The 27962-nt window shown below is 39.9% G+C and overlaps 1 protein-coding gene across 1 annotated transcript; it reads right to left on the bottom strand.

Annotated features, from left to right (window-relative positions):
• Window positions 1–6579: 6579 nt before the first annotated feature.
• On the bottom strand, window positions 6580–22586 carry CHRNA6 (cholinergic receptor nicotinic alpha 6 subunit). The gene is made up of 6 exons (XM_032213808.1): window positions 22508–22586; window positions 16175–16314; window positions 13178–13222; window positions 11866–11975; window positions 10783–11770; window positions 6580–6702 (listed from the first exon to the last, which is right to left on the bottom strand). The coding sequence occupies exons 1-6, from the start codon at window positions 22584–22586 to the stop codon at window positions 6580–6582; spliced, it is 1485 nt and encodes a 494-aa protein (XP_032069699.1).
• Window positions 22587–27962: the final 5376 nt, after the last annotated feature.

Here is a 27962-nt window from a genome sequence, read left to right as displayed (position 1 = left end):
CACAAAATCTGGAAGCAATTTTAAATTAGAGACAACATTAAATTTAACCTCTTATTTGGATAAAACAAACATTTTAACCGTCTCAGCTTCCCTTGCTGTGGAAATTATATATCATTCACTGTCATATTTTCAAATCTGGTCCATAATATTCTACCAACTTTAAAATATTATAGGAGCTGATGCTATCTTGAGAGTAAGAGAGGGAAGGGATTCTCCCCTTCTGCCTTTTGCCATAGTTTACACACTGAGGAAGCAATGCAGGAAGGAAGAGCCTCAGATCAGCAGCCCTGTAACTCCCCCTTTGCATATTTTTACCCAGTTCTTGGTTAATTTTAATATTATAATTCTTAATGTTGACTCTTTTGATGTTTTCACTTTCTTGGTTGTTTTATTTGGTGTTTTGGGGCAATTGTAAGTTACCCAGCATCCCATGACAGTGATATAAGGGGTTATATATTTGACAAATTTAAAAATATATACATAATGTATATTGGCATATTGTAAGTCAGCACCCATTTTAAATTCTTTCATTGAAGATTCCGCCTCCACCCCATTGCATAGTAGTTATTCTTATCAATTTCTTGGTTAATATTGTTTTCATTCTTAATTTTGAATCTTTTCATGTTTTTCCTCTTCCTATTGTTTCATATTATATTTTATTCATTCATATATCTTATCTGAATATATTTTTATTCATTCATATATCTTATCTATTGTTGTTACTGGATGCTTCTTTCAAAGTAATACAGTGAATCTGCATTACTACTAGTGATAAGCCGGCACTTTGTAGGTGACGGTGTAAGGTGACCAGATTTTCAGATTGGTAAAGAGGGACACCTTTGACAGGGGAGGGCGGCCGGGGGTGTGTGTCCTTGATTAAAAATTTTATACGGAGCAACAAAATTTTTCATACAACGCAAAAATAGTATTGTAATATTTTTTTTAATTTCAACATAACTACAATTTACAAATATAAATTGTAACTGTTGCCAAACATCAAAATTTTGATCACATGACCATGAGGATGCTGCAACGGTCGCTAAGTGTGAAAAATGGTCATCAGTCACTTTTTTCAATGCCATTGTAACGTTGGTCACTAAGCCCATTATACCACCTTTCTTGCCACAGTTCTTAAGTGAATAACTGCAGCTGATAAGTTAGTAGCATAAGTGAATCTGGTTTCCCCATTTGACTTTGTCAAAAGGTGATTATATGACCCCAGGACACTGAAACCATCATAAATACGAATCTGTTGCCAAACATCAAAATTTTGATCGCGTGACCATGAGGATGCTGCAATGGTTGCTAAGTGTGAAAATGGTTGCTAAGTGTGAAAAATGGTCATCAGTCACTTTTTTCAATGCCATTGTAACTTTGGTCACTATACCACCTTTCTTGCCACAGTTCTTAAGTGAATAACTGCAGCTGGTATTTTGTATTTTGGATAGAATCTTTTTTTAAATAGTCTAAGACAATTTAAAAAAAGAATCCACACAGAATAAATTGAAGTAAAACATTTCAAAGTATTGTGCATAGAATTTTTAAAAATGGTTTCACTTCATAAGACAATTTAAAAAAAGAATCCACACAGAATAAAACTATTTTAAAAAATCCTATGCACAATAAATAAAATATTATTTTAAAATACATTAAAAAAAGAAACCCAGCTCACTTACCAGCAGGCACAAGTGAGCACTCCAAGTCAATCCAGAATGATGTAGATGTTAATACAAAGAACTAAGCAAATTAAAATGGTGAAATTAGTCAGGGAAATATTTTTCAAAGAAACTTTGCCACCATTTTTTCCACACGAGCCTCCAACCTCCGTGCCCCTCCCCTCCAGAAAATCCAGGAAGGAACACTTGCGGCTTCTCTAGCCAAGTATTTCCTGGAGCTCTATGGTACTTGGTCATTTTTTCTTATAAAATGAGGTAAAGGGGCACCGGGGGGGGGTCCGTTTTCTTGCTTTAAAGTTTTAATATCTTCAATGAAAGTACTGAGACAGAGAGAGAGAGAGGTTAGACAGAGTGTCTTTTGTCTTGTCCCTGTTAGGATTTCTTAAGCAAATCCACTGGGCTTTCAACATGAAGCTAGAAAATCAGGACTTTTTAAAAATGCCCCGGGACACGGGACAAATTGTTATAAATCGTGACTGTCCCGCTGAAATTGGGACATCTGGTCACCTTAGGTGTGGGACCTGTAGCCCTCCAGAATGTTTCTGAATTGTGCCAGTGTCCCTCAACATCAGTAGATGGAAAAGTGCAGCTCAGCAAGATTTGGAGGGTCAAATTTTCTACTTCCTTGATGGAAGCAAATACTGTTATCACACTGTTATCAGTGAAGCAGTCAAAGTAACTACTGTACCTAGTATAGTCCTGCTTTAAGGTAAAGGTAAAGGTCCTCCTCACACATATGTGCTAGTCGTTCCTGACTCTAGGGGATAGTGCTCATCTCTATTTCAAAGCCGAAGGGCCAGCGCTGTCTGAAGACTTCACCATGGTCATGTGGCCGGCATGACTAAACACCGAAGGCACACGGAACGCTGTTACCTTCCCACCATAGGTGGTTCCTATTTTTCTACTTGCATTTTTACATGCTTTCGAACTGCTAGGTTGGCAGAAGCTGGGACAAGTAACGGGAGCTCACCTCTTTATGTGGTGCTAAGGATTCGACCCACCAAACTGCCAACCTTTCTGATCAACAAGCTCAGTGTCTCAGTGTCTGAGCTGCCACGTCCCCATGTCTTGCTTTAGGGAAATGGAAATCATCAGTATGTTTTCAAATTTGTTCTTCAGTGTTTTCCAAAAATAGAATGTTTCTGGGCAAAAGAATCACATTTCTGCAAGTAAGACAATTCTTGTCCATGCATCAAACCACTGTATTATTCCTAGGAGTTTCAGGAAGAAATAACATCACTATAAATTGATTCTTAACAGCCTGATATCATTTAAAAAAATTAGTAATAAATTGTCTAGAGCTTTCATAGAAAATGTCAAATGATACACCAAGTTCTTAACTATTGGAGGACTTTTTAAAAAAAATGAAAAGTGATGAGAAAACTGTCACCCATTCTAACTACATACTCCAATACCACATGGCTGTACTTGTTGGCTCTGTAAAATATTGGCTTGTTATCCAATATATGGTCAGACCAAGATAGTACAATCTTGTTGTACTAGTTAGGGAATTCTGAGGTTCAAATCAATACACGGGTACGTTTATTTGCTGACTCTGGGTGGCTATTTAAAATAGTTGTGTCTCCTTTGCAGACACACTCAAGGATTGTGCTTCCCTCGCAATAGACAATAGCATTTTTGTACATCAGTGCAGTTCTGTTCATTGCACATCCTCTCCATTGTGCAAAGGAGACACAACTATTTTAAATAGCCACCCAGAGTCAGCAAATAAACGTACCCGTAATAAATAAACAAAGAATACTGGTCACACTATCTTTAAAATTTATTTTTTATGAACTTCACATTTCTAAAAGTGTATTACATTGTAAAATATACAAACGTGTTCCAAACAATCCAATAAAGACTGTAAAGGGATGATGAAATCCCCTGTTCTCCCACTGTTTAGGCTTTCCTCACCAGATTTAGCAAGGAGGACATACTCTGTGGGTTCCTGTGCTGGTTGGTACTGGTTCACTGGTGATTCTGCGACCAAGGCAAAATCACAACTATTGATTTGGCCGAACCAGACGGAACTCACTCTGTCTGGGTCCCTTCCATTAAACAGTGTCACCTTGTTGGAGGCAAGAATCCTGCCTTCTCTTGCAGTGTATGCTTTGTGTAACGGCATCCCTGTGGAAATGCAAATGGTCCTGGTCCTTTTAGCCCTTCATAAGGTTCTGTAAATCTGGCTGTTTCCAAGTTTCCAGGCCAGGAAGTCAGTCAAGTTCTGTTGATGTGATTGGATGATTGAAAGGTATCATTTACCTTGAAGTTTGTGGGCTGTTATTTTTAACGATTTGGTTTTTAATCTAGGCCGCCTGCTCAGAGTCAATCATTGTGCAATGGGAGGTCATATAAATTATATAAACCCTTAAAAAAACATGGAGCAAAATAATCTGGCCTGCTGCTAGGTACTCTTCTGTCCATAAGGCTTTAGGTTTTTTTTGTTAATCTCAGTGTAGCACTGATAATTTTGTGTATAAATATAATTAAACATTCAGGACAATCTTTGCATATTACATAGGTGCATTTCCAAAATAGATCTAAAATGCTAAAATAGGCAGAAGAGAGAATGCTATCCAAAATATTTGTTCTTATAATAACTGTTACCTACTCTTCACATTAATCACCTAAAAGAGTCATAGAACCAGCTTTTTAAAAAGCAAATCTACCATCGAGACTACTTTACTAGTCTCTCAACACCTTGCAGCCAGAATAGAGTGCAACTGAATAAACTGGATGAAATTGAAGGAACATGATCATTGCTTTTGGGATGCAAGAATGGTAACAGTGATATGTATTTTTGAAATGTATTTCATCCCACTACACTGTAGGTAAGCTTTACTTAACCAAGCAGCCTGTGAAATAATGGAATCATTTAGTATCTGAAGGGCACCAGATTTTGAAATCCATTTTTCCTAACACAGTGTCTCCATATCAACCTGGGAAACTTTTCTGGGAGTTGAAGTCAACACATCTTAAAATTGCCCAGGTCGAGAAACATCATTCCAGATATTTTGGGCTACAACATTCAACACTTTGCAACTATCAAAAGCCACACTGATTGAGAGAATTCTAGGCTTAGCATGTCTTGAGGACACTAGATTGGGAAAACACTGTTGTTCAGGAAAAATAAATAGAGTTAGTCCTCAATTTACAACTATTTGTTTAGTGACCATTCAAAGTTACAACAGCATTGAAAAGAATGATTTATGGCCGTTTTTCACACTTACAACCATTGTAGCATCTCTATGCTCACATGATCAAAATTCGGAAACTTGGCAACTGCTTCATTTTTATGATGATTGCAGTGTCCCAAGATCATGTGATCGCCTTTTGTGACCTTCTGACAAGCAAAATCAAATAGGGAAGCTAGATTTGCTTAACAAACGTGTTGCTAACGACACCTGCAGTAATTCACTTAACAACTGTGACAAGAAAGGTCTTAAAATGGGCAAAGCTCACTTCAGGACTGTCTCGCTTGTGGTGGTAGTGTAGAAGACTATTTGGGTGCTCATTCAGTGGTGGTGTCCTCCTCTAAATGGTGAGGAGGAACAAGAGAAAAATCAGCTGAGTTTACAATGTATTTGGAATCATTTGTAAATCAAACAGATTTATGGTATGGCAGGATTCAAAGAAAGGATGGTGATTGGGAAAAAGTACAGTACTGTTATTTTCTGTTTCTTTCAGAAAAGGGATAAGCCCTCCCATTTTCTGTTACAATAGCTTGGACAGTCATCAAATATGTGTCCAAAGAATTACACTTAATGTCTTTTGCACGTGGTTTACCAAAAACCAAATAGAAGCACAGCTTTGCTTCCAACAGAAATATTTAATTTATGTGAAATATAGCAAATAATGTTTAATAAACTTTTTGTTTCTGGTTAGGAGTTATTCTAGGAGTGACCCTCAGATACTATCAGAGAAACATCTGGTTATTCTCCTTCTCTATTGTCCTTCAGAGTTCTATGTCCATCAACTTGATGCCTTTCAACAGTGTTTAAATTTCATCTCCCACCATCAGCATTGAAATTAGGGATGATGGATTTCAATCAAGTATATTTGGAGTTTATCTCATTGAAGAAGATAGTGTGATTTTAGTTTAATAACCTTTCAGAAATAAACAATATTGTTAACTTCAGTAGACTGATCAGTAATCTATTCTCCCCCCCTTTTTATTATTCTGTAATCCCTTGTTTAGGGTGGGGTCTGGGAAATTGAGAAGAGTTGAGCATTTACAGGCCAGACGCCCTTCCTGATGCCTACTCAGAGTTCACAGCAGCTATTTTTTCTTTGCGCCCTGATAAAGAAACATCTGTGAGCCGAGCATGTTCACCTCTCAGCTACTGCACCACTCAGCAATCTATTCATTTATTACTTGCAAATGAATGGCTTATGATAAAGGATTTTTCTTTACAAAAAGTTTAGGAATGTTTAGAAATGGTTGTGAGAGTTTGAGCTGATGATTCTCTTCTGATTCATCTTGACCTATTTTATGCTTTCCATAAATGAAGCAAAAAACCTATTCTATACAAAGGATCAGGAATCTGAGCCAATATGAATATTGCTGTTGATCTTAGAGATATGTACCAAGAATTTCTTAGCATAAAAATGAGCATGGAAAGGATTATCTGAGGAACATTTGAAAGCCACTATATTAAGACAGATTTCTCCAATCTATTATCCTCTAAAAAGGTTGAGATGGAACTCCATAGGTTTTGCTGGCTGTGAATAATGGGAGTTAGTCTACTGAATTGAAGTACTGGCTTAATACATCGTAAAGTGATGAGAATATTTTTCTTATGGCTTGAGATGAAAATTGATATTCTATAAAGTGTTGCCAATGTGTGTTGTGATTATCCTATTAAAAAGAATCATGCAAAATGTGAATCACCACCATATACTATACATCTGCTATCAATGGTTGTAGGAATATCCCCGCTGTTCCAAATACACAGAGAATTATGAACACCCACAGAAATACTCTATCGATTACCATGGCGACATATTTCCAGTCATCTTCTACCTGCAATGCATAAGAAAATACATATATATTCAATTGAATTCATAATATTTAATTGATACTATTACAATGACTGTGCTTTCTGAGATTTCTCAATTATTTACCCCCCAAAAAGATACATTTAGAATCTTCATATAGATTCATACATAGAACATTTGCTGGTGTAATCACAGGTCACAAGTTAGAATCATTGTATATATTTATATAATAATAATAATAATAATAATAATAATAATAATAATAATAATAAAATAAAAAATAAAAAACAGCAACAAACTGGTGGGAACATCAGCCTGAAAAAGTCACTGAAAATGAGATGGTCAAGATCTTGTGGGATTTTCGCATACAAACAGATAAAATACTGGCGCATAATACACCAGACATCACACTGGTTGAGAAAAATAAGGTCACAATCATAGACATCGCAATACCAGGTGATAGCAGGGTAGCTGAGAAGGAACATGAAAAAGTCGCAAAATACCAGGACTTAAAAATTGAAATTCAACGACTATGGCACAAACCAGCAGTGGTAATTCCAGTGGTAATTGGCACACTGGGTGCTATTCCAAAAGCACTGGAATTATATTTAAAACAGTTAAAAATTGACAAAATCACCATCGGTCAAATGCAAAAAGCCACACTGCTTGGATCTGCACGCATATTACGAAAATACGTTACAACGTCCTAGGCCCCTGGGTGGGGCCCGACTAGTAACCAATGCCAAATCCGGCGAAACAACTGGCCGCTGTGATACAATTGTATAATAATAATAATAATAATAATAATAATAATAATAATAATAATAATAATAATAATAATAATAATATGGTATTATTTGTAAAGAAGAATTTGGAATGCTTTCTGTTGTCATATTGGATGCAATCCACCTTTTTCTAATTTCTCAATAAATTACAGAACATTAAATTTCTTTTACATAAGAATTACGTTATTTCTACCTACAAATGTTTTATTGATAAGAAGTACAAAGCCTTCCATAATTGCTAGCTACCAGTCCCACTATCTCTCATTTTGAGTCCTGTTGCTGAAGGTGCACAGAACACTGTTAATTTCCCACCAAAGGTGGTCCGTATTTTTCTACTTGCATTTTTACGTGCATTTGAACTGCTAGGTTGGCAGAAACTGGGACAAGTAATGGGAGCTCACTCGGTTACGTGGCACTAGGGATTTGAAGCACCGAACTGCCAACCTTTCTGATCGACAAGCTCAGCATCTTAGACACTGAGCCACCATGTCCCTCTATCTATCTATCTATCTATCTATCTATCTATCTATCTATCTATCTATCTATCTATCTATCTATCTATCTATCATCTGTCTGCTGTCTGTCCGTCCGTCCGTCCGTCCATCTGTCTGTCTATCTATCTATCTATCTCTATACCTACCTACCTACCTACCTACCTACCTACCCACCTATCTATCCTGGTACATAAATCACTGTGTGTGTATGCGCACACACATTTGTGCGAGCACACACACACAAACACTCACCTTTGCAAGCTGGTAAGGAAAGTAAGTGATGTGAGAAATATTTTGATGTCTGCATTTATCAAGTAAGTCAAAATCATATTCCTTTCCAAAACTAAAATTGAGACAATCCTTCTTCTTAGTTACTATCATGCCTCTGGCCTTCTATTCAATAAAAATATAATACAGTCAACATGTCTTCTTTTAGGACTGAAAGCCAGATGCTTTCATTTCTGCACTAGGAAGTTTTCCACCAAGATTTATATTTTGGAGGCTCTATTCTCTGAACCTCTGATTGCCACAGTTACCTAGGCTTAGCTATAACACTGCAGTTTGGATCCTGTATACGTGCTTGGCTATTTTTCAAAATATCTTCTATGTTTCTGCACATCAGCAGAGCCTGTAGAATTCAATAGACGTTCATTGATCAAATGCCAACTTGGGATCAGGGCCTCTGTCTTAGAGCTTCTATATGTCTATTTAGAGCCTTATTGCCAAAGTCAGAGAGCCTCCCAACATGAAATATTTATACATTGAAGTAACCAAAGCCATTAGCACAACTGCTGAAGTTCATTTTAAAAGCCATTGTACCCTTTTCCAGTTAATGTGAACATAGTGTCAAAAGTATTTTGATTAGCAAAAGGCCCAGCAAAGGATATACAGTGGTACCTCCTATTGGTTCCAAGAGGTGTGATGAGTACTAAACATGATGAGTGCCAAAAAACCACTGTTTTACCATGTGACAGTTGGTTTTGGGTAAGGAAGAACTTCCTGTCTGTCTCTTTTCCTATATCAGTGACCTTCCCACCATGGCTGACTTCTTGTCTATTCTCTGTCGCCGTCCTACTTTTCTTATTTCAGGGTGGTGAATACCAAACAAACAAAGGGACACTGTGGCTCAGTGGCTAAGACGCTGAGCTTGTTGATTAGAAAGGTCAGCAGTTCAGCAGTTCGAATTCCTAGCGCCATGTAACAGAGTGAGCTCCCGTTACTTGTCCCAGCTTCTGCCAATCTAGCAGTTCAAAAGCACATAAAAATGCAAGTAGAAAAAATGGAGACCACCTTTGGTGGAAAGGTAACAGCGTTCAGTGTGCCTTTGGCGTTTAGTCATGCCAGCCACATGACCATGGAGACGTCTTCGGACAGCGCTGGGACAGCACTTTGGAACAGGCTTTGTAATGGAGATGAGCACTGAGTTGGGAACGACTAGCACATATGTGAGAGGGGAACCTTTACCTTTAACTTTACCAGAACAACATTTTCACATCAAAATGCATCAAGTACCAAATTCAAAGAGTTTTGAAGCAAACACTGAGGTATCACTGTACATGAAGATACTTGGCTAATTTGCCTCTTTCAACTATCTATCCCTCTTTGCTCTTGATTAGTGTTTCTCAGCCTGTTGTCCTGAACTTCAGCTACCATAGCTGTTCTCCTGCTGCTAGAATTCACAAGTCATCAAATTTGGAGGGCATTTGGTTTGGGACAGCTGGGCATCTATCAAGTCCCATAACTCAGTAGGAGACCAATGCCAACCCTGGAAACACTTCTTTCTCCTTCTTGCATTGTTGCCTATTCATCTATCTCTTTGAAGAGAATGAGCAATGAAAGGAAGAAGGAGCAAGAACCTTCACAGAGCCTTTATTATGCTTTGGCGTCCCAAAAAGGAAGCATGGAGTAAGTAAGGAGTGAAAAGCCTGGCAAGGAGATACAAACACTCAATATTTTGCAAAGCGGTTCTCAAACACTTCCTTGGGTGCTCTATATGCAGTCGGTTTTCATTTTCCTTGTGTTAGTTGTATTAGCCTAGCATTATGCTACGTCAGTCTGCACATAGTTAGATCTCAGCTATGGTTTTCCTTCTCCCTTACAATTGGAATGTAGAATCAGTTGGTCTCCCTTTTCTACAATTGTGTTTACTCTGCTGTTAACTCCTAGATGATCATGGCTAAACAATGCAAGAGACAGTTGTGTCTATTATCATGGCTTAATGGTAGAGGACATGTTTCGCTCACAGAAGGCTTCATGTTCAAGCCACAATAATCTCCAATGAAAAGGTTCTTTTTTCTAAAGCTCTGGAGAACTTCTGTTGATCAATTGAACCGCATTCAGGGCAGTCCCTGAAATTGTGCCTCTGGTAATTGAGACACAGCTAACATGAGGTCCCTTTTGTCCTGTCTGTTGCTAGAGGAAACTGAAAACCAGAGCAGAATGTCCTACCAATTCTACTTCTTCTAGCACAGGGGTGTCAAACTGGTGGCCCGTGGGCTAGATGCATCACATGTAGGCCGCTCCCACCCCGGCTCCGTAAAGGCAAAAAAGTCATGATATGTCGTGATACATCACATGACATGATAGAGTTTGACACCCATGTTCTAGCAGGACTTAACACTTCTGATGCTGCTTAAATAGCTCCATTGGACAGCCTCTTACCCATTCATGCTAGAAGTGCTGCGCTATTGTACCTCTCCAGCTCTCAGGTGCAGTTATTTTCAACTAGCTAGGTTTTAGTTTACTACCACAATTAGAGAAATGCCCCCATATGACTGAAGCCTTTGGAGCTAGTAATCAATCAATCTTGTTCTTCAGAGCTCTTACCTCTTTAGTTTCATTCTGACTCCTCATGTTTTCTGCGATGAACTGAACACTGTTAATGACTTCTTTAACCTCTGGGGAATACTCGACTGATTCAGCCTCCCCTTTGGCAGATTGGCAATTCTGTCTCCTTTGCTTCCTTGCCACTGTGTCCTTGGAGTTGTCACAGTGGCAGCAGCGGTTCTCACTGAGGACTTCCACTTCTGCAAGCTCATCAGCCTTGGGCTTGCTGGGTTTAGTGACACTTTCTTTCACAGGTTTGGGGGGTTGGGAGTCAACATGTTTCTGTATGGGTCTCTTCATCATCAGAAACTTGGGCAGAAGACCAAGGAAGACAGTTTTGACCCAGTTGGGCATTGTATGCATTGTTGGAGTCCGGTAATGGATATTCAGTACAAAGACTGTCACCACAATAGAGAGTGTCACAAATATCATGGTGAAAAGCAAGTATTCTCCCACTAGTGGGATGACCAAAGAAGTTGAGGGAATTGTCTCTGTAATTACCAGCAAGAAAACAGTCAATGAAAGGAGGACAGAGATGCAAAGTGTTACTTTCTCTCCACAGTCTGATGGAAGGTAAAATACGAATACAGTCAGGAATGAAAGAAACAGGCAAGGTATAATCAGATTAATAGTGTAAAACATGGGGAGCCTTCGGATATAAAAAGAGTAGGTTATATCCGTATAGATTTCCTCACAGCAGTTGTACTTTATGTCATGTTTATAGCCAGAAGCATCAACTATTTCCCACTCGTTGTTCTCCCAAAGGTCTTTCATGTCTACTTTGGAACCAATAATCAAAAGATCTATCTTGGCTTTGTCATATGTCCACGATCCAAATTTTAAGGAGCAGTTCTGGTGATCAAAGGGGAAGAAGGTAATATCCATAGGGCAGGAGCTTTTAAAAATGGCAGGTGGTATCCAGGTGATGGTGCCATCATATCTGAGAAGAGCCTTGGTCCGTCCTTCAACCTGGAAGTCTCCGACAGCACTGCAGATGCAAGCACAAGGGAATCTTAAGTTGTACACTTCTAACTCAGAATAAATGTGTTAATATGACTAAAATATTATGATGAATGTTCATACTTATTGTATAGCACAATATCAGGTTTCCAAATTTTGTCTGATGGCACATGGATAAATTCAATTCCACCAAACTCCACTGGATTCCATTTCAATTTATAATCATTCCAAATCTAAAGAGAGAAATAATAAGTGTTCAACCCTAGGATGTACTGTACCTGTAAAGTTATACTAAGAACATTACTGAAGTTGCCTTTCTTATGAACTTATGAGATTGGGAATCAGTTTCAAGTTAATAACTCCCCTTCTTTGTTTTTTTCTTCTTATCTAATAGTCCACTAAAAATATAGTGAAGACTCAATTTGGTTTACTTTGGTTTACTTTGGTTAGCAGACTTAGGAGTTAATGGATCAAATCTCCTGGATAAAAAGGAATATTTCCTCCACTAATATTATTGTTGCCTCTGAAAGCTCTTCTAGCTGTTTGCTGAATCTGGTTTGGGAACTATGGTGATGGTTCCGACCCAAATGCTCCCAAGATATGATATCCAATCTCTAAGGATTTTCTTGCCTATAGTTCATTTTCAGGTGTATTTATGGTTACTTGAATACTTTTAATTATAGTACTAGCCCTCAAACAGTGTTGCCCCTTTTCCCTGGCTGTGACTTTAATTTCTGCCCTCCCTTTTCTGTTGTTCTCATCTCATTCATCACTAAATGGACCTTTTGCTTTAAGGATTACCCATTTCCCTTGTCTGCCCATTAAATCAAGGGCTTAATATTGATTATCAGATTAACAGAGTTGGAAGAGACCTTATAGGTCATCTAGTCCTGCTCAAGCAGGAGACCCTACACCATTTCTGACAAATGGCAGTCCAATCTCTTCTTGAAAGTCTCAAGTGATGGAGTTCCCACAACTTCTGAAAGCAAGTTCCATTGATTGATTGTTCTCACTGTCAGAAAGTTCTTCTTTATTTCTAAGTTGAATCTCTCCTTGATCAGTTTCCATCCATTATTCCTTCTCTGGGCTTCAGGTGCTTTGGAAAATAGCTTGACCCCTTTCTCTCTGTGATAGCCCCTCAAATATTGGAATACTGCTATCATATCTCCCCTGGTCCTTCTCTTCACTAGACTGGAACTGGAATGGAACATAGTGAAATGGAACATTTCACTAGAAAGGGATGAGTTTTTGAAGAACTATATATGAGCTTTTGCTTTGAATATACTGAGCCTTGGAACATCTCTAAATAGTAACCTGATTTTTTCTATCCAAATCTCTTCTGAAACCCAGTACCTACTGTGATCTCACCTCTAAAACCAGCATGGCAATGAACACACACGTATACTGACACACCAATGCACAAAAATTTGCTTACATGTCGCAGCCAGAGATTTGTCTCCATGATCTGATTGACTTCATCCTGAAGAAAGAAGGAGGCAAACACTTTATTACTACAGACAGACTATCTGGTTAACAAAGGATAAAACCTCATTCCAGTTAGCCTAAATAACTTTGAAAGGATCCTAGGGACATTTATAGAACAGCGAATAAAAGTCTTGGTGGAAAAACGTGTTGCCTTCAGATAATGTCTGTGGACGTTTGTGAATACTTTACTTATAACGATTGAAAACAAGATGCTGAAAAAAGTATTCGTGCATATTAAGGTAGATCCAGATAGTTGTTGCAATGTATATTCAAACACTACAGCCTTATTAAGGTTTATTCAAAAACTACAGCCATATAAAGATTGGTTGCATGCTCTGTATATGAGATTTGGTTTGCCTGAACTGGTAGCGGAAATCGCATTTGGCCCTGCCCACCGCCCTGGCTCTATGGCATCCCATTTAGGCCCTTTTTTCGCCAAAAGCGCATGGGCAGAAGGCTGAGCGTGCTCATATTTGCGAACTGGTAGGGAAGGTGAATAAATACCACCCCTGTCTATGAGGATATGTTGAAAAAAAGTCAAGTTGGTAATCAGTACAACACACGTAAATAAGGAGTAGAGCTTTGGTTGAATGGGGTGCAGTCCCTGAGTAGCTTGTCCTCATCCCAGCTTTTTCCTGCTGTTCCACTGTTTTCCTGGCAATCTGTCACAAAATGTATTCAACACAATTCTATTTGTCCCCCAATCATGCACTTTGATACTTTTTACACCCCAAACTAGTTCATCTGAAGTTGTCCATGGGGGATTTGTAGAAGATTGAATACTGTCTTATTAACATTTAGAAACACTGTACAAGCAGCAGAGACTAGCAATGGTATTTGAAGTGTGACTTCAACTAATTATGCACTTTTGTTTTCACAATTGTAAGGGATCTGGAGCTTTGAGAATAGATGTCATGCAAATGATGGACTGTCTGAACAAAGAAGTCCAGGATTTTGGCCAGGAGGTTGTTTTCAAAGAAGCATGATGGGAAGAACCAATATTAGTAGGTACAAAAAGAGAGTTTTAAATGTACTCTAATACCCTCATACAATATCAGTTCTGCTCATTCAAGCAGAATTCCAAGCTCATCATAATCGCAAGCTCCACAGGAGCTCAGAATATAGCGCCTTTTCTAATTATTTTGTTAATGACAGCAGCTTCTGATTAATGAAAAGCCTCCAGAGGAAGTAAAAGATAAAGTGAAGAACCTGATTAGTATATTATACCTCTGAATACAGTGATTTAGCAATAAGCAGAGCAAGAAGCTGAATTTTGTTCCATCATATAGTCTTGATACCCTGTAATTTAGCCCTTGGTTAGCGGCTGGCTTGCTAGTCAGAGAAATCCAAAGAAAACATATTATTTGCAGAGTGTCTTTTTTTGTTGAAAGATCTTTACCTATAACAAACTGTGGTGGAAAGGCAATCAATAACCTGGGAGCTGCTAGGGGGAAGTCTTATTGCAGAGGACATCCTGAACGATCTGCTGAGAGGGAGAAAAACCTGCAAAAATGAATCCTTAGTAAGCTCTCCAAGGAGAAATCTAAAGGTTCTTTTACAAAACACAAATGGACTGAAACACACACACACACACCAAAGTCCAGTTGCTTTTTGGAAAAGCACCTTGGAGACACACTAGAGATGCTTTCTCTCCTTTAGGCCAGGGGTGAAATCCACTTATCTTTGCTACTGGTTCGGTAGCAATGTGAGAGAGTGTGCTTTGCTTGCACACATCACCTCCGCACATGCACAGGATCTCCCATGCACGCACAGTACATCAAAAATGGATATGATGATGTCTGGGCAGTTGGGCAGAGTCTGCTACCGAGCACTCCTGCAAAGGTAAGCAAACAGCGGGAAGGGGATCCGCTTTGCCACGTGATTTAGAGGAGGAGGCAATTTAAAGCAGGATTTCCTGCTTTCTAGCTAATATAAATCATGTGTCACAGCTGATCGTCAGAAAAATCAGTTTGCCCAAACCGGTTTCATTTTTTTTACTACTGCTTCGGGTGAACCAGTAGCATTTTTACTACCAGTTCAGGTGAACTGGTCTGAACTGGTAGAATTTCACCCCTGCTTTAGTCCCTGGTGATGAGTGATCTTTAATCATTTGCAAGGAATATTTCTTACTTTTCCTGATACACATTATTTATAGCAACAGCCTATCTGGACTTTATATAAAATGACAAAGCCCCCTTTCCCCTCTATTTTAGGGAGGGAAAGCAGCCTGTCAGGTCTGCCATCTTCAGCATACTCCACTTCACTGGCATCCTGCCATAAAATGTGGGAAGGGGGCAGAGATTGGGGAGGTAGGAGGGGGCATGACAGGGTGATGGGAACCAGAGGTATCAATCTGGAATAGATTGGCCAATCAAGGATGGAGCCGTGAGAATGGAATGCGAATGGTCCCGCTCCACCAAAGAGGCACCAAACCTCAAAGCCATTCCCAAAACATCTAGTTCGAATGTCATTGGTCGCTGACAGACTGGTCAAGTGGGGACGGCAAGGGGAGAGGAAAAATGCAGGCTTTCCATGGGAATATTTAGATCCCACGGAAGATCCCATAAGCAATATTTGCTTATGACATAATCGCTTGAACTGAGTAAAAGTGAACTTTTCACTTCAATCATGGAGTCGAGGGTCTTTCTTTCCTAAATGCTCAAGTTGGAACAAGCCTGACACAGTCTTTCTCAGCAAAGGTGCTTTAAACGTCCAAATGTTTTTATAGACCCCTGCTCTACTACAGAGTTGCATATACACACAGGGTCCCTATTTTCTCTGTTTTCATAGGAATTTCTCCATTACACACATGGGACAGCACCTCCAGTCTCAGGGGAGAAATCTACAAATGCTATCATTATTCCATGAAGGGCCCATACCTACATCAGAGTCATTAGATTAAGGATCTCTTTGTCAATGACTGAAATGTGAGATTGTGCAAACATACCACATTTGCAAGCTGGGTAATTGCCACTTCAAAATGCACCTTCACGGGATTGGACACATTTTCTACAGGTCTGATATACTGGTTGTAACGGGAGAACAGTTTGCGAAAAAGTCTTTCTTCTGATTTACTTGCCAAGCAACCTGGGTAGGAAAAGGAAATAAGAATAATAAATCCTTCAAAGGGAGGTAAGGACACTAGCTGGTGATATGCTGGCTGGGTTAATGGAAGTTGGTTCAAAATACCTGGAGGACATAGAATTGAGATAAATTGATTTAGATTACATAATTTTCAATTATTCAGCTGTTTGTAAGTGTATGACACTACTGCCTGTGGTTTTCCAAATTAATGTCCATTGAGTCAAAAACTTAATTTGGAGTAAATAATAAATAACTGGCATTGACAAAGTCCCCATCAGTCAATTGCAAAAGGCAGCTTTACTTGGAACAGCTTACATCCTGAGACCACCAAACAAGAACATCTGCCTATCCCAGATCCTTGGAAAGGACTCCATCGGGGGATAAAAATGCCAAGACCGATCTAAACATCTGGCTGACTACGGGATGAACCATAATAATAGTAGGACAGTATACATCAGGCAATTACCATGCTAAATAAATGGGAATAAAATTGATCATGGATTCATATCACAAATATAGATTGCAGATTGAAAAAAAAATAGCTTGACAAAGACTTACATATTGGTTAGATGAAAAACACATCCATATGACTTGCATCTATGCATAAGTGATTGTCTATTCAGAGACTTAGTGTGCAATCCATTTTGGCATGTTGTCCTTATCTATACTCCCAAAATCCTTTGCCATTAGTGACTGCTGAGGAAAATTGAAGCCCCAAGTCTTTGGAAAACTCTATTCTAATCTCAATATAGTCCCCCTTCTTCTTAATAGAAGTAATCCTCAATGTATGACCACAATTAAGACCAAAACCTATGCTACTAAGTGAGAAATTTGTTAAAGAGAGTTTTGCCTCATTGTATGACTTTCTTGTATTCTTAAATGAATCACTGCAGTTGTTATAATTAGTAACATAGTTGTTAAGTGAATCTGGCTTACCCATTGACTTTGCTTGTCTAAAGGTCACATGACCTTAGGACATAGCAATGGTCATAAATATGAACTGGTTGCCAAGCATCTGAATTTTGTTCATATGATCACGGGGATGCTTCAAAGGTTGCAACTGTGAAATGATCATAAGTCACTTTTTTCAGTCCCATTGTAACTTTGAACAGACACTTAGTGAACTGTTGTAAGTTGAGGACTATCTGTATGTATATTGCTGAGCTGCCAAGCAGTGTGGAGATAAATGCAAATGGTCTTTGGGAGGATGGATTTTAGGATGCTATCAAACATCATTTTGAAGGAAGACATACTGCAGGCCTTCCCTTCAGCATAAAAAAATGTTCTCAAATAAGCAAAGATTTTTTTAAAAAAATTTACTTGCACTGTAAGTGCATGCTATGTGCAATCATGGTACAAGCAATATCCTATTATCCATTATCTCAACAACAGTGTTCTCATTTCATCCACGAATGAGATTGGCTTAAATTGTCCTCAGCTGGGTCACTATTGATATCGTGCTTTCCAGAACGGCACCTTCAGGCTCCCATCCTTGGCCGCACCTCCTTCTCCTCCGGGCTTCCACTTCTGCCAAGGTGGCGCAGTGGTTAAATGCAGCACTGCAGGCTGACTGCTAGATCAGCAGTTCAGCGGTTCAAATCTCACCGGCTCAGGGTTGACTCAGCCTTCCATCCTTCCGAGGTGGGTAAAATGAGGACCCGGATTATTGTTGGGGGCAATATGCTGACTCTGTAAACCGCTTAGAGAGGGCTGAAAGCCCTATGAAGCGGTATATAAAAATCTGCTATTGCTATTGCTATTCTGCCCATTTACCTCCAGCTTTCCTCCTTTTCTGGCCATCTGCCTAACTTTACAGTTGCAAAATGGGCAAGACTTGCAAAGACAGGTGATCAGTTGTGGGTGGGATTGTTAAATCAGGGCTTGTTGGCTATTTTAGATGAATTCAGGCATCCCCCGCCTACTCCCGTGTGTCCCTAGAGACTCTCCACCTCTCACACAATTGAACAGAGCAATTGCTGTGCCATTAAAACTGTGCAGTGGCAATGCTCAAGCGTTTTACCCTATAGCCCTTCTGAGTTTAGCCCAAAGTTGAAGAGGTGAAAAGAGAAATTATGGATGGGATGCATCCCATTCTCTCCTGGAAGTTAGCTTTGGTTGCCTACAGAAAGGAAAACAAGGGAGAGAAAGCCTAAATTGAGGCGTATCTATGGTTACTGTTTAAGCTGCTCTTTGCATTTGTATAAACAAAGTTAAAGTATAAGCATGTACATATATGGAATTAAAAAAAAACTTCTTAGTGGTCTCTTTCCAGGGGTGGGATTGAAATTTTTTAGCAACAAGTTCTCTGCCTGGTTGCTGGGTGGGTGTGGCCATGGGGGCATAACTTGGTCCGCTTCCTGTATCACGGCAGCAAGGGGGCATTTTCACCCTCCCCAGGGTCCGGAGGCTGAATCTCACTCCTGTCTGTTTCCAACCCATTTTTGTACTTTCTGTCACCATGAATTCAGTGCACAAGTGATACAACCCTTGCTTTGTAAACAGAGGTTTTCTGATTTTGGAACCCCTAAAAATGCCTTTTAATTATTTAATTAATCCCCCACCTTCTCTGACTTTCCTCCTTTTTTCTCTGCTTTACAAATCAGCAACAGCAAACTCTAGAATGCATTGTTTTATTATTTTCCCAGACACTTGAAGTCCAAGGGTTTTACTCCAAGCCCCCAAAAGCCCATAAGTTACACACTGAAGCAGGGCAAGGAAGGCCTCAAAGTTCTGCTTTTGATTTAGCTCCCTTTGATCAGATTTTTTTTAAAAAAAAACCTTATTTAGCTAGTTATGACAGAAAAGGGTGTAGGACGACAGGCAGGGAGCATAGACTCCTGAAGCAAGATACATCCCAAACCTGCTACAGTACTATGATTGGTGGATATTTCTCCCCATTGGCTAGTGATATGCAGTGCAGGAAAAACAGCAAAACAGAAGAAATCAACCAGTCACGTTGCATATTATGGATAGTGTGTGCAAAATCAGGATGATACCATTTGGCAATTTGTCAGAGTGGGGCACAACAGAAGCAGAAGAAGGATCAGCAATAGGGCCATTAAATTTTGTTTTCTGCTAGGAAGTGTGGCTGAAGCAGCACTTTAATTCAGCAAAGGGAAAGGAACAAAGGAAACATATTTAGAATAGCTGAATAAATATTTCAAATTCAAAGTGATTCTTCTCTCTCTCAATACAGAACTGGACATTTTGGAGGAAAGAGAATGTAAGATTCAATTGATAGACAAGGCTATAGGACAAAGAGGAAGAAAACAATGCAACATCTATAGAGTATTCTCAACTTTAGCAATTTTAAGATGTCTGGAATTCCCAGAATTCCCCAGGCAACCTCATAGAAAAGAGAGTTATTGTTAAAATTCACAATAGAAAACTAAACAGATCCTATAGGGGTGGGGGCAATGGTGCTCTTCAGCTGCTTCGATCCAGTTCAGGCAAACCAGTAGTCGTGGCAGTGGGAGGCTCCACTCACCCACCCAGATGTCATCACCTCCCGTTTTTGACTCTCTGTGCATGCATGGAAGATCCTACACATGTACGGAGATGGTATGTGTGTTCACATTTGTGAACCGGTAAGCGAAGTAAATTGATTTCACCCCTGGATGAGGAGGAGAGACACAAGGAGAATAGACATAAATCTTCCCAAAAACAAACCTAGTGAAGGCTGAGCATTTTTGGTATTTATGAAATTTTGAGTGACTTTTGGGAGAAAACAACAGTCAAGGGGAATGGAATGAAGTATCCTAGGCAAAAGTATGGATGATTCCATATCGAGATATTGCAGGGACCTTGTAAGAACTATATCTATACACTATATATTATAACCATATATTCTAACTGCACTACTAGGCAGTTACTCATTCCATATTGCTTTACATAGATGACATGGTCACCGTTCATTTTTCTTTCCAACTAAAGTTGCCTTTCCTAGAAATACACGTGCTAAAGCAGTGCTTGAAAAAGTAGGACAACATAAGCTGGAAATCCCAGCATGTCATTATCTCCTGCTTTAGCCAAATTGATGTACTCCTTTACAATCTAAAAAAGGTAGCTAAGAAAACCATCAGATATATATTCACCATAGTCATGCTTAAGCAGCAAAATTGAGAGCTATCTGTTTGCCCTTTTTGGTGTGAGGCCAGGAGGGCAGTGCTGAACCCGGGAATACTTAAACACTTACAGTTTCAATTCTGGTCCAACAGGCTTCTGAAATGACTCACCTGGTTTGTTTCTGGGCATCTTAACAGAGGCTTAATTGGTTGCTGTATGCTGCCTGTCTTATGAATAGAATATGAAGGCAGATGAGTATTGATTTAACAAGATGTAATGGTATCTGAGAATGACATTGGAAGACAGTGGGAAAGTCACAGCCAGGGGAATGGTATGATAAGAGGTAGCTTAGCCCATAACAGGAACATGGGTGTGGCAAACAATTCAGAAGGGACCTTCCCCTTGTTTCTTAGGTTTTGAGAAAGAAGCAACCTGGGGAGAAATGTACTACCAGATTTGCAAGAGTCTATTGGTCTAAACCTATGGTTGTGAATGTTGGACCTTAAAAAAGCAAGATAGGAAGAAAATCAATTCATTTGAGTTGTGGTGCTAGAGAAGACTCCTGCATATTCCTTGGACCAGGGGTGTCAAACATGTATTGTCACAGCGGCATCACGTGACGTATCGTGACTTTTCCCTCCTTTGCTAAACCAGGCGTGGGCGTGGCCAGCACGTGATGCATCTGGCCTATGGGCCATGAGTTTGACAGCCCTGTTTTGGATTAACAAGCAAGTATTGGAGAGGAGCGCCAACACCAGACATGTCACTAAAAGACAAAAATCACAAAACTGCATCTCACTTACTTTGGCCATGTCACAGAGGGGAATTCCCTGGATTATGTTTGGAAGAATTAGCTGGCTAAGGAATTCTGGGAGTTGAAGTCCGCACATCTTAAAGTTCCCAAAAGAAAGAAACTCTGGTCCACATGCAGACACAGCAGCATCAGGTACAGCTGTGCAAACTTCTGTGGACCAAATCTGAGGGAGATTTCTCTCAATTCCATGTTTGCATTAAAGCGGGGGGATAGTACTTGCCCAGCACTATCATGCCTCTTGATCCACAGAGTACGAGAATTAACAGCTGTCCCATTAAACACTGCATCTGCTATTTTCTTGTTAAAACTACAAGGACAGGGGGAGAATTTTCTGTCCACTGATTATTCTTGACAAAAGGACAAGAACTAAAATCAAAAGTTCCCCTATGTTGTTCTGGACCAATGGCTGGACAAAGGACTGATTGTAAGCATGACCATAAGAGATGTTGCGATACGCTTTACATCTGGCTTGCACACACATTTTAAAAAGTTGTCTAATTTGATCAAACTGAATAGGTATTTTCCCTCCCTCCCCCATCAATTACCATCCCCCGCAACAGAAACCTTTCCTGCTTACACTGTTGTTGTCAGACATTTTAAAGACATAGGCTAGTAAAATGTAGACAACCATAGCTGAAAGAAGGGGCTGTGAACTTTTTCTTTAAATCTAAAAAAAAAAGGGGGGGGGCTGTAACAATTTGCTTATAAAGATTGCCAAGGCTTTGGGATCAAACTGGAACATTTTGGTGTGGGAGTCTCTTAATCCTTGGGTTTAACTTTCTCCACTCATAGTAATCATTCACAAAATGGCATTTTCAGCCAGATGTCTCACTACCATATTCAGAGGTAAATTCCACTGAATTCCATAGGATTTATTCCCGAGCCAGCCACTGTCCAAACAGATCATTCTTCAAGTCAATATGCATGGTAGAAATAGAAACCAACAGACTAACACTGCCTCCCAACATCATACGACTCATTCTGAAATAGTTCATAATTTATACTTTTTTCCAGTAAATATAATACTTTCTTCAATGAAATTGCAGCAGAGCTAGAAAAGCCCATGTACGCTTTCTCAAGGATGAAAATCAAGTATTTTCCCCCTCCTCCCTTTGGTAACAAAAGAGCCTTAACAATATGTGGGTCATCCTACTTAACAAGGTTTCAGATATTAAAAGCATATAGAAATGGTTTCTTTCCAAATGCATGCAATGGGGTTAAAAGGGCTGAAACTAAATTACAAAGGTAATTTAAATGGGTGGGTGGGGAGGGAAAACTGCCAGAAAGAGGGAGAAAAATGAAAGAAAATGAACTTACCTTGGAGAAAGAAAAAGCTCACAGGTGCCCTTAAATAGAAAGTGAAATGAAGAAGTGCTGACCATTTCTGCAGAAACATTGTTGAAGGAGTAAGTGGGCGATTTCTCTCGAGAGAACAAAAGAAATGGGCTTTGAGGATAGAAACAAAGGGGCCAGACCCTCAGATCTTCAGCGCTGCAGTGGTTATTTCAATGTTGCATTTGGTGTTGCAGTCCTACCCAGAGCAGTGGCTTTTAATAATGCAACATCCTTCAGAGGAGAGACAAAATCTTCCAGTGATGGGAGAGTTTAACTATCTTGAAGGCAAACTGATGACTCCTCGCGTTTCAAATCTGTTTGTATGTGTTGTGTATGAAAGGGCTACGTGCTGGAGAAAGATCTGTGCAGTGGAGACACACCGTGTAGTGTAATGAAAGATGCATATCCCAGGTACTGCCCTGTCTCTCTCAGGCTGTGCTGCAGTGTGGATCTGAAAGAGAAATGTAGCTTTGAAGCTCTTTCTGTGTTTTTTTTAATGTTGTGTACAAAAATCTTTGGAACTATACGTGGCTTGTCTCCTGCTTGTCTTGGCTCAGATGCATGAAAAGGCTGAAATCAAAGCAACAGTGAACCTTACCTGAGCAAGAACTTCAAGGTGTGTGGGTAAGTCTCAGTCTCACTTCCTCAATGTTCGCTATGGACCTATTAAGAAAAGTGATAACTATATATGCAACTTATCTGAAGTGGTGAGGGAATCCTATTCATTATACTGATGTCCCCACCTTATCTTCATCATGGAACTGTCAGGGTTTCAAGTAACACCCTCAACAAATGAAGACTCCGAGGCTAGGCATTCCTCAAAGTACCATTTCATTAGAGATGTCACATTGGCACATCTGGGAAAAACCCGAATCTGAAACTTTCCAGGTTTTCTCCACCCAAAAGAAAGTCAAAGTCCCTGCCCCAGCACACACAGGTCCATCATGTGTCCCAATCAATGCACCATCCTAACTGGAGATGCTCCCCAGACACACCCCTAAAGATGCAGGGCAGAGTGGCCTTGACTCTCAGAGAAAGGAATGTTATTTTGACTATATATCTCCCCAGCTCCATGCAATCCCCCCTCCCAGTTTTCCACAGCACTAAATGTGAAAGGCCTGAACATCCAATGCCCAAGGTAGCTTCCAGGCCTGACAGAAATATCCACTTCACTGATGTTTTTTTTTAAAAAAATATTAGATTTATATCCCACCTTTAATTTGTACAAGTCAAGGCTGCATACCATTTCCCCGAACTCCTATATTATCCACAGCAACTCTCCAAAATGAGTCAGGCTGAGAGAAAATGGCCCAAAGTCACTCAGCTGGCTTTCATGTCAAAGGGAAGAGTTAAATTCAGCCTCCCAGGCTGCTTTGTTGATACCCACTAACCGACAAAAATTAAAGCTACACAGTGAGCAACTGAAAGCTATACACAATCAGGAACCATTAACAGGAACATTTAGAGCAGCCCAGTGCAAATATTCTGGAGAGGGGGAAGTTCCCTCAGGGGTGGATTTCTACCGGCATCACTGCCAGTTCGGCATGCAAATGTGTGCGCATTTGCAGCTAAAAAGATCTGAGCATTCGCAGAACATTAGAAAAGGGGAAAAAAATAAATTTTTGCAATGAAGATTGTTCTGCGCATGCGCAGAATCAAAAATCAAGAAGGCGTTGCCGACAATAGAATCAGTTCGGGGCAAGCTGAGTTACTACCTACTTGAACCGGTCCGAATCAATAGGAACCAGTAGGAACCCACCTCTGAGTTCCCTGATGATGGGGTCCAGTATGATCCCAAAAACTTGTAAGAATAAACCTTTGGTCCCAGTGACTGACTCAGACTGGATCCTGGAACATTATCCTGGGACGTATATTTGCAATGTGGAGGGATATTCTACCTTCAATCGCAATGGACAAACTATGGTTCTTGGAATTGAAAGAAATTATCTTACTAATTTCAGAATATCCTCCTACAAATGACTGGTTCAGAATTTTAACAAGGATCATCTTCTCCCTCCCCTTTGGGAAAGAATGAAAAATACTGGAAAAAGAAAAATAATGACAGGGCATAACACACAAACACACACACACACACACCTGATTATTGATGAGATGATATCTAATGAGATAATAACCAGCCCCAGAGCAAGTAAGAGATGGGATAAGCAAGTAACAGGAGGGAGGGTTGTTGGGACCCACATTCCCAACAATTTTGGATGCAAGGGAAGTGCAGGGCTGTGTGGAGGCTCAGGGAGGGAAAATGGGTGTCCTGGAAGTTCCGGAAGGCTGGAAACAGGCCTGTTTCCAGCCTTTGTAGCTCCTCCGAAGCCTGGGAGAGGCAGTTTTCACCCATCCAGAGGCTTGAGGAAGGCGAAAATGGTCCCCCCGCCATGGTGCAGGAGGCTGTCTAAGCTACACCCGCCATGCAACCAGGTAGAGAGCCCGTTGCTGAAATTTTTGAAGCCCACCCCTGCAGGTAAGCAAGGTTTCTCATCTTTGGTTTAGATGGGATTGAAGGGGGCTTTGTCTGGGGTCAAGAAGGGTCAATTTGGATGTGATAGGACTGAGTCTGAAAGATGGGAAAGAAAAGGGTGAAGCCTCAATTTTATTTGTGTCGTGCATTTTCTCCACTGTCTTTAGAGACTGCAGCCAAGAATTGCCTCATTCTGCGGACTGTCGCATTCTCAGTATCTGATGAAAGTGGATGGTAATTCCTTTTCTAAGCATTATTCCAGCACACTATTGTAAGAAGAAATTACAATTCCAGGAACTGAATGGTTTCCCATCTGTACAAATACATCTCAAATTAATTGAGGTGGAGCCTTTTTCACCTCTTTTTCTTTTTTCTGCACTTCTTTGAATTGGCAATCTAATAGGTCCTTTGACTGATAATGAAGAAACTTTCAGGAGGCTGTATTATAAAATCATCACCTAACTTCTCAGCCTTGGAACTGTCCCATGGAGTTAGTCTTCATAAAAAGGGTGGCTGTCACATGGAGGCTGCAACGCAGCTAATGGGGATCCTGTGCATGTGGATAGAACAGAACAGAACAACAGAGCTGGAAGGGACCTTGGAGGTCCTCTAGTCCTGTGGTAGTCAACCTGGTCCCTACCGCCCACTAGTGGGCATTCCAGCTTTCATGGTGGGCAGTAGGGGTTTGCTGTAACTCTGCTTTATAAATTTTATAAAGTTAAGTTACTTCCCTACTTTATAAATGACCATTACTGTGGAACCGGTGGGCGGTTAGAAAATTTTACTACTAACAGAGATACAAAAGTGGGCGGTAGGTATAAAAAAGTTGACTACCCCTGCTCTAGTCCAACCCACTGCTCATGCAGAAGACCTTATATCCATGATGGTGAACCTATGGCAATCTATGGCCGGTGCGCATGCACTCTGGTCTCTGAGTTTCCAGGGCTCTGCACACGGGCGTTCTAGTTTGGACACTTGGTGCTGAAAAGGTTCATCATCACTGCTCTATACCAAATGACAAGTGGCTGCCTTTCTAGAGAAATCATTCCAGACAAGTGGCTGTAGAGTAAATTTCATATCTTTGTGTTACCGATTCTGATCTTTAGCTACTTTTTCCAAGGTGTTATAAATATGACACAGTTTTATACTGCGGTATATTACACCACTGTTTCCACAATCTTAATCTTTATATTTTAGTGGCATTGTGATTATATAGTGTGTTAATCATTTAAAATGTTAGTTATTTTTCCAGACCTTGTAAGTTAGACTGTTCATACTGGGAAAGCTGTAAATTTTTTTATCATCTAGTGTTATTTAATGATGATCAACGAGCAAAACAAATATTACTACTAGCATGATGGGTTTATAGGAAGTTTTCATAGGTGACTCATTTGACTTTTAACAGCATTTACCTGTTCTTCATTAAAGCTGCTAATTTTTTAGGCATCTGCATCTGTATGAATATTGGTACGCATGTTTTAAATGCCATCTAAATATTAATATTTAGGGTGGCTCAAAGGGACACGGTGCCTTAGTGGCTAAGATGCTGAGCTTGTCAATCAGAAGGTCGGCAGTTCAGCAGTTCGAATCCCTAGTGCCGCGTAATAGAGTGAGCTCCCATTACTTGTCCCAGCTTCTGCCAACCTAGCAGTTTGAAAGCATGTAAAAATGCAAGGAGAAAAAATAGGAACCAACATTGGTGGGAAGGTGAAAACATTCCATGTGCCTTCATCATTTAGTCATGCTGGTCACATGACCACGGAGATGTCTTCGGACAGCGCTGGCTCTTCGGCTTTGAAACGTAGATGAGCACCACCCCCTAGAGTCAGGAAGGACTAGCACATATGTGCAAGGGGAACCTTTACCTTAAATAATAATGTTAACTTCTTGAGGAAATAGTAACCTTTTACAAGCTTTAAAATTCAGGATGCTTCAATGAACAGCAGGGAGGTGCTGTGCTTGGGTCACCATTTGAAGCCCTGCTCCCAATTCAATATCCAAGAGAGTCCCATTAATTGTTCATTTGTACCATTCCTACTCTCAATGAAGTCCAGACATTCTTGGGAATGGTAGATGGTCTCTACCATTTCTCTAAGTGATTTTGTGCCAGGGAAATGCACGTGGCTCAGTGAATCTTTGGCATGCAATGCAAAAGAGGAAAATATCAGGTGCATATTTTAGTATAACTTACTACTTTGACATGTTTTTGACAGCACTAAGTAAATAAATATTTCCATGGTACTCTGAAAATTTCTAGTATATTTGAGATAAGATGGCTTGCTGTCTAAAACAATGTTTGGAGAGAGAGCCAAGCAACAATGCAAGGGATAATACTGATAGAGAAGTAGATGGAAGCCAAGCAATTTTAGAGAGCAGAACAATCTTCTGCAATAAAAGAAACTTGCTAAAATGCAGGTCAGGGACCTTTCTGACAGCAGCAAACTCTGCTGTTACTTATACCATTATTTACCAGGCACTATAGGAACAGTTAAAGACAGGGGTAATTTAAGAACCATTTGCTGTCCTTTTCTTTTTCTATCCATTAGCAATAACAATATGCTTGACTACATCGACAGAAAATTATGTTTGTAAGTGTTTCTGTTACCTTGCAGTGGTTTGGCTCAGATTGAATGAAAGAGGCAAAATGGACCAAAAATTGAGGGGAAGTCAAAAGAATTGACCCTGAGTTAATTGATAAGGACACATTATTTGCCATAGTCTGCTGATGAAGGAACAGAGAAGCTCAGAAAAGCATGCTGTTTTGGCCAATTGCTGCTGAACAACAGAAGCTACCAGATTATTTGATTACAGTTTCAGAACATAGAGTCCAGTAGCAAAATGAAGAAACATGGATTGTCAGCAGCATTCAAGATAAATCACCTTTTAAAAACTTGAACTAGAAGATAGCGACAGATTAAAGTGGTTAACTTGAATAAATACAGTATACTGCTAATAGAAATTTAG

The sequence above is a fragment of the Thamnophis elegans genome, chromosome 3 (genome assembly GCF_009769535.1).
Source record: "Thamnophis elegans isolate rThaEle1 chromosome 3, rThaEle1.pri, whole genome shotgun sequence".
Classification (NCBI taxonomy): Eukaryota; Metazoa; Chordata; class Lepidosauria; order Squamata; family Colubridae; genus Thamnophis; species Thamnophis elegans.
Note: the sequence above shows the minus strand (reverse complement) of the source record. Positions and strands in the feature narration are given on the sequence as shown.

What these genes read in the sequence shown, in the direction of transcription:
- CHRNA6 (XM_032213808.1), bottom strand. Translation starts at nt 22,586, where the DNA reads ATGTTTCTGCAGAAATGGTCAGCACTTCTTCATTTCACTTTCTATTTA. An exon ending in GAGCTTTTTCTTTCTCCAAG is followed by an intron (nt 16,315 to 22,507) that starts GTAAGTTCATTT and finishes TTTCCTACCCAG; the next exon opens with GTTGCTTGGCAAGTAAATCA. An exon ending in TTACCCAGCTTGCAAATGTG is followed by an intron (nt 13,223 to 16,174) that starts GTATGTTTGCAC and finishes TTCTTTCTTCAG; the next exon opens with GATGAAGTCAATCAGATCAT.